This window comes from Eublepharis macularius, chromosome 10 (assembly GCF_028583425.1).
Source record: "Eublepharis macularius isolate TG4126 chromosome 10, MPM_Emac_v1.0, whole genome shotgun sequence".
NCBI lineage: Eukaryota > Metazoa > Chordata > Lepidosauria > Squamata > Eublepharidae > Eublepharis > Eublepharis macularius.
Genome location: NC_072799.1, coordinates 52,256,732 through 52,272,481, shown reverse-complemented (window position 1 = coordinate 52,272,481; position 15,750 = coordinate 52,256,732). Strand labels below are relative to the sequence as shown.

Sequence of the window (15,750 nt, the reverse complement as noted above, 5' to 3'; positions counted from 1 at the left end):
AGGTTTATCGCACACTAATATATTTTACTTATATTGTAGTACCTTTTATTCCTTTGGAAAGGTCTCCATTATATTTTTTATTACTGCTTTCATCTTAGCACCCTTTGAGGAGATACAAGCAGCTAAATCCTGCTGGGCTGAGATGTGGATTCTTTAGACAACTCCTTTGCTAAAGAACTGTATTTTCCTTGAAACATTGCTGTGGAACCACTTTTGTACAAGTTGGAAGCTACGTGTGCACTGAGGGACTTTAACTGGGGTTATGGTAAATTAAGTACATACTTAGCTTTCCCTGTGCACTTAGAATTGCAGTTAGAAGTGCTTTAACTGTGTCTGTTTAATGCCCAGAGTCTGCAAATGCAGGCGTGGGCTAGACCAGATGATGTGTTGGGTGCTCATTGTAAGATTAATTGGAGAATTCTGCTTTGTGAGGCACATGTTTTTGTGACATTCTGGTTGGTCCTAATGTTACTATGCAGTATTTGTTTGTGGAATTTGTCTGTGGACCAGTCCTACTACTTCAAACCTTTGTGAGACTGAATGTAAGACACTCCCCCTCCCAGGTTATACATACAAAACATAACTATAAATTGTATACAAATGTAAGATAACTGTAAAACAATCAATAGGTGCTGAGGCCTATCTGGTTACACACAGACATGACTTTGGTGATCAGTCACCTCCTGTACTTTGAGGAGTTGTGAAAAAGGAAGAAACCTCTGAGGAAAAATTAACTCATTCCTTTCTACCCTTAGACAGTGGAACAGAGTAAATTGATGGGTGCAGCTGAATGCTCAAAGAAATGTGTCAACAACTTATTCCACATAAAGAAAAGGCATTTGTAAGCAAAAGGAAGAAAACAATGAGGAATAAATTCAGCCCTCTGACTATACAGTCAGTTAACTCAGGCAAAACATAAAGACAAAGAAACATATCAACTAACTAACTAAACATACTGACTAACTAAACATTCCCCAGCCTAATGACTGGTGGGTAAACATAGAGGTTCAATTTTCCTCCTTGCTCTACCACTTTTTATAGAATAATTGAATTCTTGAAGCTGGTTATCCCATTGGCTTACTTGCAACAGGAAACTGATGTGTATGATCCCGTCACCTAGGGTTCTGTGAGTCCATTCTAGAGGTGTAGTTGACCATCCACAGGTTGTTTCTTTCAGCTAGCCAAGGCTTTTGTATTCAACTGGAGTTGTCAGACTTTTAAGCATCTCTGCTAGTCTGCTCTGGATTTCTCCATTAAGCCTTCCTGCCAGGAATAGCAGCATCATGGAGTTTTGTGACACAAACAGTTTCATTCTGAAAAAAGAGGAAAGGCGTTATAGGAGGAAAAGGATTGCCCCAGGGGTCCTTTGAATCTGATCCCATTAATTTAATGTTTTGAAGTATCAATAGATAAAATTGGAACTAATAAAGTATGTCTTACCCTTAGAATGTTTGTTAAAATAGAAATGTTTTGGGTAGTTTCTGGAGGGTTAGAGCAACTGAACTGATAGACGTCACTGGGGGAGCATTCGAAGACTAGATGCCACCACTGAAAAAGAAACCCTGAAATCAGATGGAGTTTGGAGAAGGGATGTCCCTGGAGGATCATGGTAGTAGCTAGGAAGAAAGGAAATGTTCCCTGAGGTAATGATGACAATTTATTGTAATTGCATAAAAATATAGAAGTTATATAATATTAGAAAATTACCATTATGAGAGCTGAGCCTGAGCACTTTGTTTTTTGAAAAACAGGGTCACTAAAGATAAATTTTAATTGAATTCTTTATCTTTGAATGAAAGTTTGATTTAGCATTGCATCAGTAAGCTGAAATGGTTTCATTGCTATTAATTTGAGCAAGCGTTTAGGATTCAGTCAGCTCCGTGAATGTAAGAGCCTCTGATTTCTGTATGAGAGACATATCCTGCAGATACAATTTATGTAGCAAAGCTTCCATTCTACACCATAACATGCTAGCTACGGTACTGCTTTATATTATACTGTTGGTGGTTCATTGATATTCTTAACAGTTTTCTCACTGCTGTGAAAAACAATTCAGAATTACTATGTATCCATGTGTGCTTGCAAAGTGTTCCAACTGGTTTTAGATATTTGGAAAAGACAACATTAGTCATGTAAAAATAAACGATTTTTAAAGAAACTGTTATAAAAAATATAGTGGTGATGATATAAAATAGGATTGACAACTAATACAGAAAAGGAAGAAGGTTGAAAACATTTCAAAAACATGAAGAGATGGGAGTGTGTTTATATACATGTGGGTGGAAGTGAAATCTAGGGGGGAAAATTAACAAGGAAAGAACTAAATGCAGTGGACATAATCCCAAGGACAAGACTTGTACATCTGTACACCAAGACATTTCAGCCCGTCTTCTGCTGCAATTTTTCTTTGGCTCCTAAAACGTAATCTAAGTATTTACTGAAGTATCAATAAGCCATTATGTAGTGTAACCTTTTTTAAATGACAGAGTAAACTGCATTTAAGATTATGTACTTCAGGACCCGGATTAGGCTGCCTGAGGGTCTAGCCCCTGCACCCTGCCGCGGTGTTCTCCTGCACCCTGCAATGGGCCCGTTTCACACCGAATCGGGCCCATGGGAGGGCGATTCAGCCCTTTGGGGAGCACACGTGCACTCCCGGGACTCCCTTTGATCTGCATGATGACATCACTTCCCGGAAGTAACGTCATCACGCACACATGGCAGAAAACGTAGAACCTGACGCAAGGTAGGTGCCAGCATTCCTAGTTTCCCTCTGGGGGAGTAAAGGGACCTGGCAACCCTAGCCCAGATCCATAGATTGCCTACACAAAGATGTGAACTCTGAACGTACAACTGCAAAATACATAGATGGCATGGCAAGTGTGTTTAATCAGTGGGGAATGCAGTCCAGATTTTCTGTTTGGAAGGGAAGAAATAGAAGGGAGCTTTATTCAGATGCCGCTCATCACAGTGGTGCTGTAAAGGTTGTGCTGGAAATTTCATGAAGATATCTACTGCAGAACTTGCTACTGTAGAGAGCTCCCTGCACTGGATGTGAGATTTTTAATTGTGTGTGTGTGTGTGGGGGGGGGGTATTACCCTGAAAAGCCTGATTTTTGTCTCTTGGGAATTATTTGAGTGCAAACTTGAAAAAAGTGAAAGTATAAATGTAGAAGCCAAAGCTTGGATAGTGTGCTGTCCTCATTTATATAGAGAACTGAAGTATGGATTGTTTGTGGGTTGATGCTTGCTTGCTTTTGGAAGTGTGCTGCCCGATAAGTGATGAAGGGGGAAGTTGGCTCTTAAACAACAGCCCAGAACTGTTAGCTGTTCTTAATCCACTCCTTTTATTTACTATACAAGATTTGATCAGAGGGATCTTCACTTTGAATGTTTAACACTATAGCATGGTTATGTGCACCCTATAATTCCCCCTTCCCAGATGACGCACAGCTGCCAAGTGGAAAAAAAACCCCTAAAGGACTGTGAAAGGGAAGGGGAAACACAGAACTTAGCATGGCAATTTTGAAGAAAGAGCTAAGCTCCACCCCTAGGGATGCCAGTCTCTCGCCAGGGGCAGGGGATCTCACACTCCCACCCTCCACCTGCTGCCCCCGCTTACCAGGTTGGCAGGGGGGAATTGGCCCTGCATACCACAGCAGCCTGATTTGGGCCCAAATCAGCCCAAATGACTAGGTTACCAATCCCTCTGGTGAGGACAAGAGATCCCTTCATCCCAGTCTCCCCCCCCCTCACTTGGCTGGCAGGGGAAAACGTAAGGGGAATGGACCCAGGAGGCAAAATGCCTCCTGAGCATGGCAGCAGTGGGTATGCTCCCAGCAGGGTGCAATGACATCACTTCCAGGAGTGATGTCATTGCACTGGCCACAGGAATGCTTCTGCACTTCGCTTGGGGCCAATTTGGAAGTATTCCCGTGACTAGAGATGGGCACGATCCAAAAAAAAATACCGATTAAGCCGTTTGTGGATCTGGGCCGCTGCCAAACCCAGGCCACCGATTCTAACCGATCAAGTCCCATTTCTGATCCGGAATTGGGAAGGCCAAACCAGGAGGGCGCCCCACTGTTTCCAGCGATATAGGAACAGTGGTTGGTGGCAGCGGCCGCCAGCCCCGGCGGGCAGGGGGAGGTGGCGATGAGCCGTCTCCCTTCAGGGAGGGAGGGGACATTCACACACACACACACACTTAGAGTAGAGGGGGGGAGTTTTTAACCCGGCAACGAGCCGCCTCCCCCGCTTACCAGGTTGGCAGGGGGGAATTGGCCCTGCATACCACAGAAGTCTGATTTGGGCCCAAATCAGCATCCCGGCATCTGACGAAGAGAACTGTGATTCTTGAAAGCTTATGCTACAATAAAATTGGTTAGTCTTAAAGGTGCTACTGGACTCTCTTTGATTTTGCTTCCAGATGGTGAATACCGGTTTCCCCCTCTCCTCTCCAGGAGGGTAAGGGGACTTGATAACCCTATCCATGGCAGAATGGGGATTTGAACGTGTGCCTCCCAGATCGTAGTCTAACACCCTAACCGTAAGCAAGCTTGACTCTCAAAAGCTTATATCTTAAAGATCTTGTTGGGCTCTAAGGTGCCACTGGACTCAAATGCTACTGTTATACTACACTGACTCTCTGACTTTGTGTGGATGGTGCACAACCCTGTGGAAGCAAGAGATAAGTAGATTTGTAGTCAGAAGCAAACATTCTTCTATAACTATTGACTGTAAGTTGGGAGGGTCTAGGATTTGGGATTTGTGCTTCCATAATGACAAGGGTAGTATATTGCTACTATTCTCAAACCTGTTCTTTTTTAAACGAATAAGCAGGCCTTTTTTTCTAGGAAAAGAAGTGGTGGAACTCTCTATCACCTTATGTGCGCACGTTTGATGTGTGCGCCCCCCCCAGAAACACATGATGATGTCATTTCCGGGAGTGACATCATCGAGCGGGGTGCAGCCAGCCACAGAGCCCTCCCTCGATTCAGGCCTGCTTGCCTCCCTGGCCCTTAACTGGCAGCAATGTTTCCTCTAAGCAGTGCGGTGTTGTGAGCCAGAAATCTACTTTCAGCAGCAACTTGCAAGTTTTGAGCATGCCTTTTCCAAAACCAGAATCCATTTGATGAAAAGACTTTTGAATTAGACTGCATCCCTCCAGAGTGCCCTCAGAAATGTTTTCCTAGGGCCCTCCTGGAAGATGTAGTTGAATTGCACAAATCGACTGACATGTATTTGCAGTCTCCCATTTTCTGAAGAACATGCCATTTAGGGTTGCTAGCCTCCAGTTGGTGGCTGGAGATCTCCCAGAATTACAAGGGAAAATGGCTGTTTTATTAAGCGTAACCTGATTTCCTTTGTTTACACAGCCTGCTCATGCTGCAGAACATTTAAACTGTTTTCCTGTGTGAAATGGTAGATATGCAAGCAGTATTTGCTGAAGACACAGGAAACAATAAGTTAGCAAAGGGATTCAGGAAGATCCAGGCTTTGCACAGTTCCTAACTATCTGCAATGGTTCCCAATGCATGTCAGTTGCATTTTGCATTTTCAATGGCCCATATCTCCCATCCTACAAAAGCATTCCATATTTGCAAATATATAACATAAGGATATTATTCATATTATGTATATGGAAGGCTAAATATATGCATACATTTATTCAGAACTTAGAAAGCAGGTTTGCTTGAGGCAGCACTGCTACCTTGCTGGTGCAGACTGTGGACTTGTGTGTATATGTGTGTGCTATGTGCAAGTATGTTTGGCGTTCCAAAAACTTTCCTTCAGTATTGTATAATACTAGCCACAGACTCTTCCCCAACAAGGAGAGATTCTTCTCCTCCACCATCTGCTGAATCTCCTTACTCTGTTTTAGTTCCAAAAGCCTAACCAGACGTTTCCCTATACCCCATATGTACTGTCACCACAGTATTTTTATTTTTGAAAAGAGACGCAGGTGAAAAGAGACAGCAAGTTCCCCATTGAGAAAAGTCTCAAAGACTGAGTTCTCAGTGTAATAGGAGATGCACACAAACTTTAAGGATAATATTAAGGGATGCTTTCTCGGTGAGAAAGGTGGACTATAGCAATGTGAATAAATTTTTCAAAATCATCAGAACATATAATGGGGATCAGGACACACTCTTCATTTGCTAAAGAGTCCAGATGCATCTGGCGAAGAGAGCTGTATCTCTCAAAAGCTTACGCTACAATAAAGTTGTTTAGACTTAAAGGTGCTACTGGACTCTTTACTATTTTGCTACTACAGACTAACACAGCTAACTCCTCTGACTCTTCTTTTGGGTTGTTGGTAGTTCAGTAGTTCAATTAGCAAAATAGTAGAGTCCAGTAGCACCTTTAAGACTAACCAACTTTATTGTAGCATAAGCTTTTGAGAGACACAGCTCTCTTCTTCAGATGCATGAAGAGAGCTGTGTCTCTCAAAGCTTATGCTACAATAAAGTTGGTTGGGCTTAAAGGTGCTACTGGACTCTACTGTTTTGCTAATACAGACTAACACAGCTAACTCCTCTAATTTAATCAGTGCACTGCTATGAGGGTACACCCATGGACATAATAGGTCCAGCAAGTACAATCTCCCCCATTCTCAATCATAGCATACTCTCTGTTTTCCCCCCATGTCCAGTCAGCTCTGCTTTTACAGCACCCAAGATCATCTTGACAAGAGCTGGTCTTTGCATTCCTGATTATCAGCAGTCTTTACCGGGCAAATCTATTGGAAAAAGATCCCAGGGAATCCGAAATCAATCCACTGGTGCCAAGGCTAGAGGATCTGTAACTTTAAGAGCAGCGAGATCACAAGCCATATGCTCCTTGCGCAGGGCCGGATCTAGTGCTCCCAGCGCCCGGGGCAACGCTTGCTGGCCCTCGCGCGCGCGCACAGTGCGCGCACGCTCCTGACGCGGCGTGATGATGTCATTTTGATGACGTCTTCACGCTGCGCGCCGGAGGCAGCGCGGGGGGCTGAGAAGCTGCCTGTGCCATTCGCTTCAGAAGCGAATGGCACGGTTGGCTTTGCAGCCCCCCACGCTGTCTTTTGCCTGCCCCGTGGGACAGGGGGCGACCGGCTTGCCGTGTGCCCTATGTCCTGTGGAGCAAGCAAAAGGCAGTGCGGGGGGCTGCAAGGCTGCCCGCGCCATGCGCCTGCCCCACAGGACAGGGGGCGGCCGGCTGCCCCCTCTTCTGTGGGGCAAGCGAGTGGCGTGGGCGGCCGCGCTGCCCTTTGCCTGCCCTGCAGGACAGGGGGTGAACTGCAAGCCAGCCGCCCCCTGTCCCACGGGGCAAGCAAAAGGCAGCGCGGGAGCCTGTGAGGCTGCCCGCGCCATGCACCTGCCCCGCGGGACAGGGGGCAGCCGGCTGCCCCCTCTCCTGCAGGGCAAGTGAATGGCGTGGGCCTCCGCGCTGCCCTTTTCCTGCCCTGCAGGACAGGGGATGCGCGGCAAGCCAGCCGCCCCCTGTCCCGCGGGGCAAGTAAAAGGCAGCACGGCTGCCCATGCTGCCGCCTGCACGCTCTGGGAGCTGCTTCCGGCTCCCCCTCCCTAGCGGCGCCGGGGGCAGACTACCCCCCTGCCCCTCCTCTAGATCCGTCCCTGTCCTTGGGAAACAAAAACAATCCCAGCTAAAACGTGAAAGCAGGAGGGAGGGTAAGCCAGAGAAGACCCTCTACAATCCTTGCCCCCAAGCCCCGCACGAAGAGATATGCCTCCTTGGCAGCCAGACAAAGGCATCAACAATCATGGAAAGAAGCAGCCTGTGTCAGCGAAAGCATAGCCATCCACCCCCTCCAGTTCCCCCTTTCTCCCACCAAGACCTCTTCCCCAGCGAAGAGGGCTGGTGATGAAGCACTGCCCATTGGACTTGTCTGCCTTAAGGCTGTTCAGCTGAGCCCTAAAGGGCAGACGCTTCACAAGTTTTGAGGTGGGGGGCAGGAGAAAGAATGCTCAGTCGTACTCTCCTCACGCTGCAGGTGCCGTTCACATCCAAGAGGAGGAAATTCTCCGGACTGCACTGAGCTTGGAAGGAAGGAAGCCTCCGTTACAATACCTCCCCATCCAGCCCCCTGGTGCACATAAAAACCGAGCGGCAGCTAGCTGAATGAATTCTTCTGTTAGTGCTTTTGAGTGCCATTCCTGCGGAGGCTCATGGGTCCAGGCTGCACACCCCCATCATACTCCACCCCCCACGCATCATCTGCTCCCCCAACGCATGCACACCATTGTGCCTCTCCTCTGGGCCCTACCTGCTCTGACTTTCTGGATGCAATTACAGCCAGCTCCATGGTCCTCTGGGAGGTGCCTGCTCCAGGCCCTGCACCCCTTGTCCTCTCTGCGCATCTGCCGCTGCTGTTTCTGGTTCTTTGTTTTGTTCGGTGCTCTGGGAGCACAGCAAACATCCAGGAGCTGCTAACTGAATGGGGCAGGAGAAGCGGGGCGCCAGTGGCCCCATGTCTCTAGACCAGGGTAGCCCTGCTGCCGCCCCTGCCACACTAAACCCGTCAAGCAACTGATCAGCACAGCAGCATGGGGGGCAGGAAGAAGAAGAAAGAAAGGAATGAAGGAAGGGAAGGAGAGAGATAGGAAGGGGGTAGGGAGAGAAAAACAGAAGGAAACAAGGAGAGGGAGGGAAAGGCCAGGGAACTAGGCACCCGGAATAGTCCTGCTGCTCCTGCCACCAGTAGCCCGCCAAACAGCTGAGCAGCGCAGCGGCGGGGCGGGGGGAGAATGAGAAAGAAAGGTACAAATGAAGGAAAGAATGAGAGACTTGAGAAGGAGGAGGGAGAGAAAAACAGAAGGAAACGAGGAAAGAAAGAGGAGGGAGGGAAAGGCCAGGGAACTAGGCCTCAGAGTAGCCCTGCTGCCCAGCCACAAGCCCGCCAAACAGCTGAGCTGTGTGGGGGGAGGGAGGAGAAAGAAAGGAGCGGATGAAGGAAAGAAAGAGAGACATGGGAAGGAGGGAGGGAGAGAAAAATGGAAGGAACCGGTGAAAGAGAGAGGGAGGGAGGGAGAGAAAGACCAGGGAATTTTGGGGGCCGGGGATGGGGACCACCAGTCATGTGGCTGTTTTCCGGAGGTGCCAGAACACCTTTCCGGTGCATTCCCCCTCAAAAAAGGCCCCGTGTATATGCTTCTAGTCATAAGGTTTTTGTTGTAGTTGTGTGTGTTTGGGAGGGTGTCTTGAGTTATGCGGTCCTTTTATAGTAAAAGGTTTAAACTGTGTACTTGAGGTATGAAAGTTATTTGGATTTGGAAATTTCTGTTCTGATATTAATCTGGGGGGTGGGGGAAACCCTCTGGAATACTTGAAGGCTGGAGTTACAGATGATGCACACATTTAACTAATCTTAGTCTAGTTGAAGGAACTGGGAGAAATTCTGAAAACTCCCAATCAATATTTTATTATAGAATGGTGGTGGAATTTTTAAGTAAAGCACTGTAGCGCACAACTTTCCTATGTGAATTTTTTTTAAAGCTGCTATGTGATGGAACATATTTGTGTTATTTTTGCTCATAGTATTCCTTCTGCATATCATCTTCTAACACATTATTTTTTTACTGCTAAAAATCATAAAACAAAGTACATTTTGAAACCTGTGTTTTCTCATAATTTCCTACAAAAGCACCTAAGCATTAGCTTGCTTCTCAATGTAATGTCAATGTGCCTTGCCTCTAACATGAATGAAATGCTTCTAGGTGTAATTGAATTGATGATCTTTTCTTACAAGACTACTAATTATAATGGGCTATGTTTTTAATTAGCCTGCTGTCTTCCGTAAACTTGACACAGACCATGAAACACCATATTGTGGCTGATGTTTTGCAACAAATGGCATTTGAACATCTGATTGAATTTGTGTACTATCCCCTCTCTATAGGCTTCCTTTGGCAAAGATGAAAAGTCTATCAAATACTGTATAAGCTATACCGTTCAGGTGGCAAGCACTCCCTGCATTCTGCTACTTGAATGCAATGGATGAAGAAAAACGCCTTGGTTAAATTCCAGGAAAGAATGCAGTATTTTTCTTTCTTAATATTCTGATTTCAAGTAAAACTAGGTATGGAATCTAAAGACTGACAGTGCAGTCCTAGGAAGAGGTAATACAGTATAAGCCCATTGAAATCAATAGGTTTAGACTGGAGTATGTCTACACAGGATTACACTATTATTCTGTGATAATAGCAGGATTATTGAGGCTAAATTTAGCAAGTTATTCATGATTACTTGTTTTATTTTTTATTTATATCCTGCTGTTCTTCCTAATCAGGACCCAAAGCAGCTTGTTGCATCATTCTCCCCTCCTCCACTTTATCCTCACAAGAACAACTTTGTGAGGTAGGATAGACTGAGAGATTGTGACAGATCCAGGGTCAACCAGAAAGCTTCCATGGCAGAACTGGGTTTTGAACTCAGTTCTCTCAGGTCCTAATCTGACACTCTTAATTGCTACACCCAGGACTTTTTTTCAGCAGGAATGTGGGGGAACAGAGTTCCAGAACCTCTTGAAAATGGTCACATGGCTGGTGGCCCCGCTCCCTGATCTCCAGACAGAGGGGAGTTTAGATTGCCCTCCGCGCTGCCGAGCGGCGTGGAGGGCAATCTAAACTCCCCTCTGTCTGGAGATCAGGGGGCGGGGCCATCAGCCATGTGACCATTTTCTCCGAGGGCAACCCACTAAGTTCCACCACCTCTTTTCTCCCCCAAAAAGCCCTGACTACACCATGCAGGGCAATGGTGTTGTAAGGTTCATTTCCTTCTTCATACTGAGACTTACATAAAAATCTGCATTTTATTGCTGAAGATGTCTTTTTCAGTATTGAGAGAAGTAGTCAAGTTAAAACTAGAAAGAAACTTGCTGAACATGCATGTCAGTTAGTACAACAAACATTTGCTTGGAACAGGTGTGTTTGTCTTTAGAGGAGTGAAATGGAGAAGAAACCAGCAAACTTGTTTTTGGATTTAGGCCATCAAACATCCTGTATCAAAAGAAAGTGCATAATAGACAGGGTTGCCAGGTCTCCCTAGGGCAGCGCGGGGGGAGGGCAGTCCTGCTACTTACCAGGCATCTTCTTCTTCACACATGTGCAAAGCACCCACTCCCAACTGGGTGCAATGATATCCAGAAGTGACATCATAGTGCCAGCTGTGGGAGTGCTCTTGTGCTTCTCCTGGAGCCGAAATTGTCCCTGTGCAGAGTGCAGGACCACTCCCACAGCCAGAGCAATGATGTCTCTTCCAGAAGTGATGCCGTTGTGCCCAGCCAGGAGTGTGCAATCTGGGTTTCCCTGGGTTGTCTGCCGGTGACAGGCAATTGGTGTGCAGTTTGCCACCTCTCACCAATTGCCAGCAATTGACAGGCAGAGGGGCAAACTGCCAGGAGTTTGCCTGCCACCAGTGGGCACCTGGGAACCCAAATAATAGAAGAACGTTAAAAAAATGTTATTACAAATTATTTGCATCAATACCCAAACTTACCATGACTTCTCCAAATTTCTGGCAGATCCCTAGAGGCTCTAAGTGAAAGTACTTCAGCTTGCTCACTGATGCTTTTCCAAGCGTAGTTCCATATGTGGAAGGGAGGCCATTAGAGATGTTTCCCATATATAGTTTGTCTAATGTATGGCCTATGTGCAATTTTCATACAAAACATACTAATCCTTTGAACTAGTTCCATTCTTACTCATTTCACGAAGATTTCCCAGAATGATTTTTTTGGAAGGTTTAATAAAGGCAGTTATCATATCAAGTCCTGAAAAAGAGTTTAACATATTATTTCTCTCCCCTCCTCCCATAGCACCTCCAAACTTTTTACTCCAGTCAGGGAAAATATGTGTGCCTGTAGATTTTCCCCAGTGGAAGTAAAAGCAGTTTGGAGGTGGCCATTTTCAGGGGGAAATGGTGCAAGGAATGATTTCATACACCCCTATCCCATCAAGCTCTACCTGGGCACCCATGGTGGGCAACCAAACGAACCATAGTGGGCAACCAAACAAACTGGTTCACAAACTGGGGCAGGTTCATGAAAGTTCGTGGTTCGTGAAACGTGACGAACCACAAACTGCATGGTTCTATTTTTTTTTCTGGTTCATGCCCATCTCTACTTGAAACCTATCACAGTATTACGTGTAGTCCTATCCCACTGTAGTTTATTGACTAGCAGGAATCTAGCTTTAATAGATAACTTTCTGAATGTTTCTTCAAGCCTAAGCAACAACCAACTTTTTTTCTTGTAGAAAGTTAACACTTTTAAAATCAGTTGGAGTCTTCTGTTAAAGCGGCATTGATTTTTTTCCCTTCTGTATTTTGTGCCTGATCATTTAGACTGTGCCACTCTGAATTTGCAACTAAATGAAACTGTTTATATGGCAGAATTTTAAATGCATAGAGACCATTTCCTTTGTGAATTTCAATCAAATGAGTGACCCTTGTTTTACTTGGATTTTCTTGGGAGCTTAATGGAAAAAAATAGATTGAACATGAGACAAAGTTTTGTCAGACAGCACAACAATAGACTGGTAGATAGAAATGAGACAGAAGCCTCCCCATACAAGCTGTTGGCTCATCCTGAAGGAGCTATGTGGTTCTAAATTTTTTTGCCTGATATTGATGAGCAGTACTCTTAACAAGACTGAATGGGAAGCTGAATGTAAAGGGCAGCTCTAATAAAAGGAATAATGGACACTTTGTGCTCTAATGAATCCCTCTAGTCCATTTGACAGAATTCTACCAGTCCTCACTGCTAAATCAAATGCTTATTTAAGTTGGTTGCACTGAAAGGTACCTGCTGAACTGCCAAATATTCCAAATTGGGGGATTTCACATTTCAGCTTAATGATACTGCCACCTAGATTTGGGATATATTAACTGCTCTCATTTGTGCAGTGAAGACTTTTGTGTTGCATCAAATGTGCAGCAGCAGCACTTTGATTTCATATGGTTTTGTGACACCGAAGAAAGCTGTATGATGTTTTGTATTGTTACAAGCATCAATCTTGCTGTGAGCCTTAAAAACACACATTTTAATGTCTGAACTAATGAAAGTGTGTCCATGTTTTCTGAGTGCAGAGTTTCAGAGTGGAGAACCAGATATTTACCTTGAAGCTGCCTCAAGGGTTGATTGTGAATCTTGGGCTGTGGCACTTGGAGAGGCAAATTCTGAAGGTCTGCGCAATAAAATCCAGCAGCTCCAGAGTCTGATAATGGAAATCAAGGAAGAGACAACGGCAGATGAAGAACAGCAATTTCTTCCCCTGGTACAGGCGGACAGTCTTGCAGAGTCTAAGCTTACAAGTAAGCTTGCTTCTTATTGTATGTGAATCCTACACATGCTATTGGAAAAATTTAACTCTTCTGTAAAAGCACCAGTTGTAGGCAGATTAGAAATGCACTGGGGCTAATATAATACTGAGAATGCATGTCATATGATGTGTTCCTGTTCGGCTCATACTACATATTCCTGGAAAAGAGATGTAGGGCTATCAGTTTGTCTAGTTTTTCATATACTTATTCACAAATTATGCTTACATGCATTTCTACAAAGCTTTTAATATGCATAGAGTTTTATAATATTGTACTTACCACGTTCACAACCTGGTATTTATTTACTTCATTAATACCCTTCCTTTCTCTCCATTAAAGATCAAAAGTGGCTTATGTTATTCTCCACTCCACCATTTTATCCACAACAGAGCTATTAAGTTGGTTAGGCTGAGAGTGTGTGACTGCCAAAGGTTACACATAGCAGAGTGGGAATTCAATTGTATTTATTTATATCCCTCTTTTGTCTCCAGTTGGGAACTGAAATGTCTTAGAACATCATTCTCCCCCCTCCATTTCCTCCCCAAAATGACCCTGTGACGTAGGCTAGGCTGAGAGTTTGTAACAGGTCCAAGGTCACCCAGTGAGCTTGTATGGTGGAAGTAGAGATTCAGACCTGGGAGCCAGATCCTAGTCTAACACTCCATCCACTATACCATGCAGCTCCCACTTCCTCATCTGACACTCTTTACATTTACATGTCAGCCTAAGAAGATAGATAATTAATGTTTCCATTTTACATACGGAAACCTGGGCTGGAAGATTGGCTTACCATAAGATTTCCTAGATACAAGTTCTGTATATCTGTTAGGCTTTATCATACATTGCCATTAGGCTTTGCCATATCAAGAAACTAAATAAACCAGAGAATCAAAAATCTAGATAAACTAGGCCCGGAGGCAAAGCGCTTTTGTTGTGAGCATCTAATAATTCTAGATACAATCACTTCTGCTCATACCAGGACTTAGGTTTTCCAGATAAGAGTGCTTTTTCTGGAAGGTTTGGATACCAGTTTGTTGTATGGATTGGGAGTGGGTCTGCTTTTCCTAGGAAAGTATTCCAAAGCCTCAAGTAGGTGTATGTCTTAGCTCTTAGATTGTGGCCTTAAACTTCATTAAGAGTGCAGTTCTAAATACGCTTGCCTGGAAGATCCACTAACATCAAATGGAATGAGGTGTAAATTTTTGTGTTCTTTAGTTTGCTATGAACATTGTCACCTTTATAGAGTTTCTAAAAATCTAGTCAGGTGATCCGACCAAATCAGCCTTTCTAATGAAGTAGTAATGCAACGCAGTCTGCTTTAAGGAACAGCAGTATGCGCTAGATTTGGGGAAATACAGTTTTGAAGACAGTAGTCTGGCAACTTTGAATAGATTCACAGGACAATGGACCTAGAAAGATGCAACTCTGTTTCAGATTTGAGTATAAGCTTTTAAGATTTGAATATAAACATAAACAGCTAGTTTTTCCCACAGTGAAGAGTGGATTTCCTTCTTAGTTGTTAGCTTACACAATTGTGCATTGTCTTCAGTAGGTCAGGTTGCTCAGCAATGTATTTAGTACTTGCACCAAATATATATTACATTTTTACTGTTCTGTTAGCTGAAGCAGTTGAGGGCAGTATACATATTTCTCTCTCCACCCTCTATTTTATCATCATAACCTTTGTCAGATAGGTTATGTTGAGAGAGGTATGAATGGCCAAAGATTACACAGTGGATTCTTAGCTGATGGGGAATTCGAACTCTGGTCTTCTTGAGCTCCTGTTCTAGCAATCAGACCATCTCACCACACTGGCTAGCAGTGGAAAGAAAATACTAATATGTGAACTTTTGTTGTATATATTTTAATTAAAACTTGTTTTTATAACAGGTCTTAAGAGGACTGCCAGTGAACCAAAGCTTGAATTCTGTCTTGGTAAGACAACTTTTCATTTTGTGTGGAACTCAGGTTACACCAGAGATCTCTCTTTCCAGTTTAGTATTGGACCATAGTCTTCTATAAAGTAGCCTTGTAAATAAAAAAAAATATCGTAAGAAAAAGGGGTTCAGGTTATATTTGTGGATGAACTGGCTCAGAATTTTTTTTTAAATTAACACTTAAAAACTGGGACTGGAAAACATATGGAATGTAATATTTTTGCTATATATGCAGTTCTGTATTTTATTCAGCTATAACATACTTAATGTCAAAGTCATTAATATAATCATGTAAAGATTGTAGGGAAGATTTTAATTTCAAGTTACAGCAGTTTTTGGAGTGTCTCTTTTTTGAAAGAAAATGTCTCTCTGGGAAAGTGTATCTTATTAGTTAGTACATGCCATTCCCTTTATTCAGGTGCATGTAGCATAGCTAAAAGTGTTCATTCAGTCAAGCTTACTAATTTACTGAACATGGCTTCATTTCATA

At 44.1% G+C, this 15,750-nt stretch overlaps 1 protein-coding gene across 3 annotated transcripts in view; it reads left to right on the top strand.

Moving 5' to 3' along the window:
* The window catches only part of INPP4B (inositol polyphosphate-4-phosphatase type II B), a 428,879-nt gene that overhangs the window by 149,293 nt on the left and 263,836 nt on the right, over nt 1–15,750 (top strand). For 2 of the 3 annotated variants that reach the window (XM_054990215.1, XM_054990214.1), the window contains 2 exons: nt 13,090–13,314; nt 15,214–15,258. The exons of the other annotated variant lie outside the window; for it this stretch is intronic. In XM_054990215.1, coding sequence (XP_054846190.1) covers nt 13,090–13,314; nt 15,214–15,258 — 270 coding nt within the window. The remainder of the gene's footprint in view (nt 1–13,089; nt 13,315–15,213; nt 15,259–15,750) is intronic. 3 annotated transcript variants of the gene reach the window in all.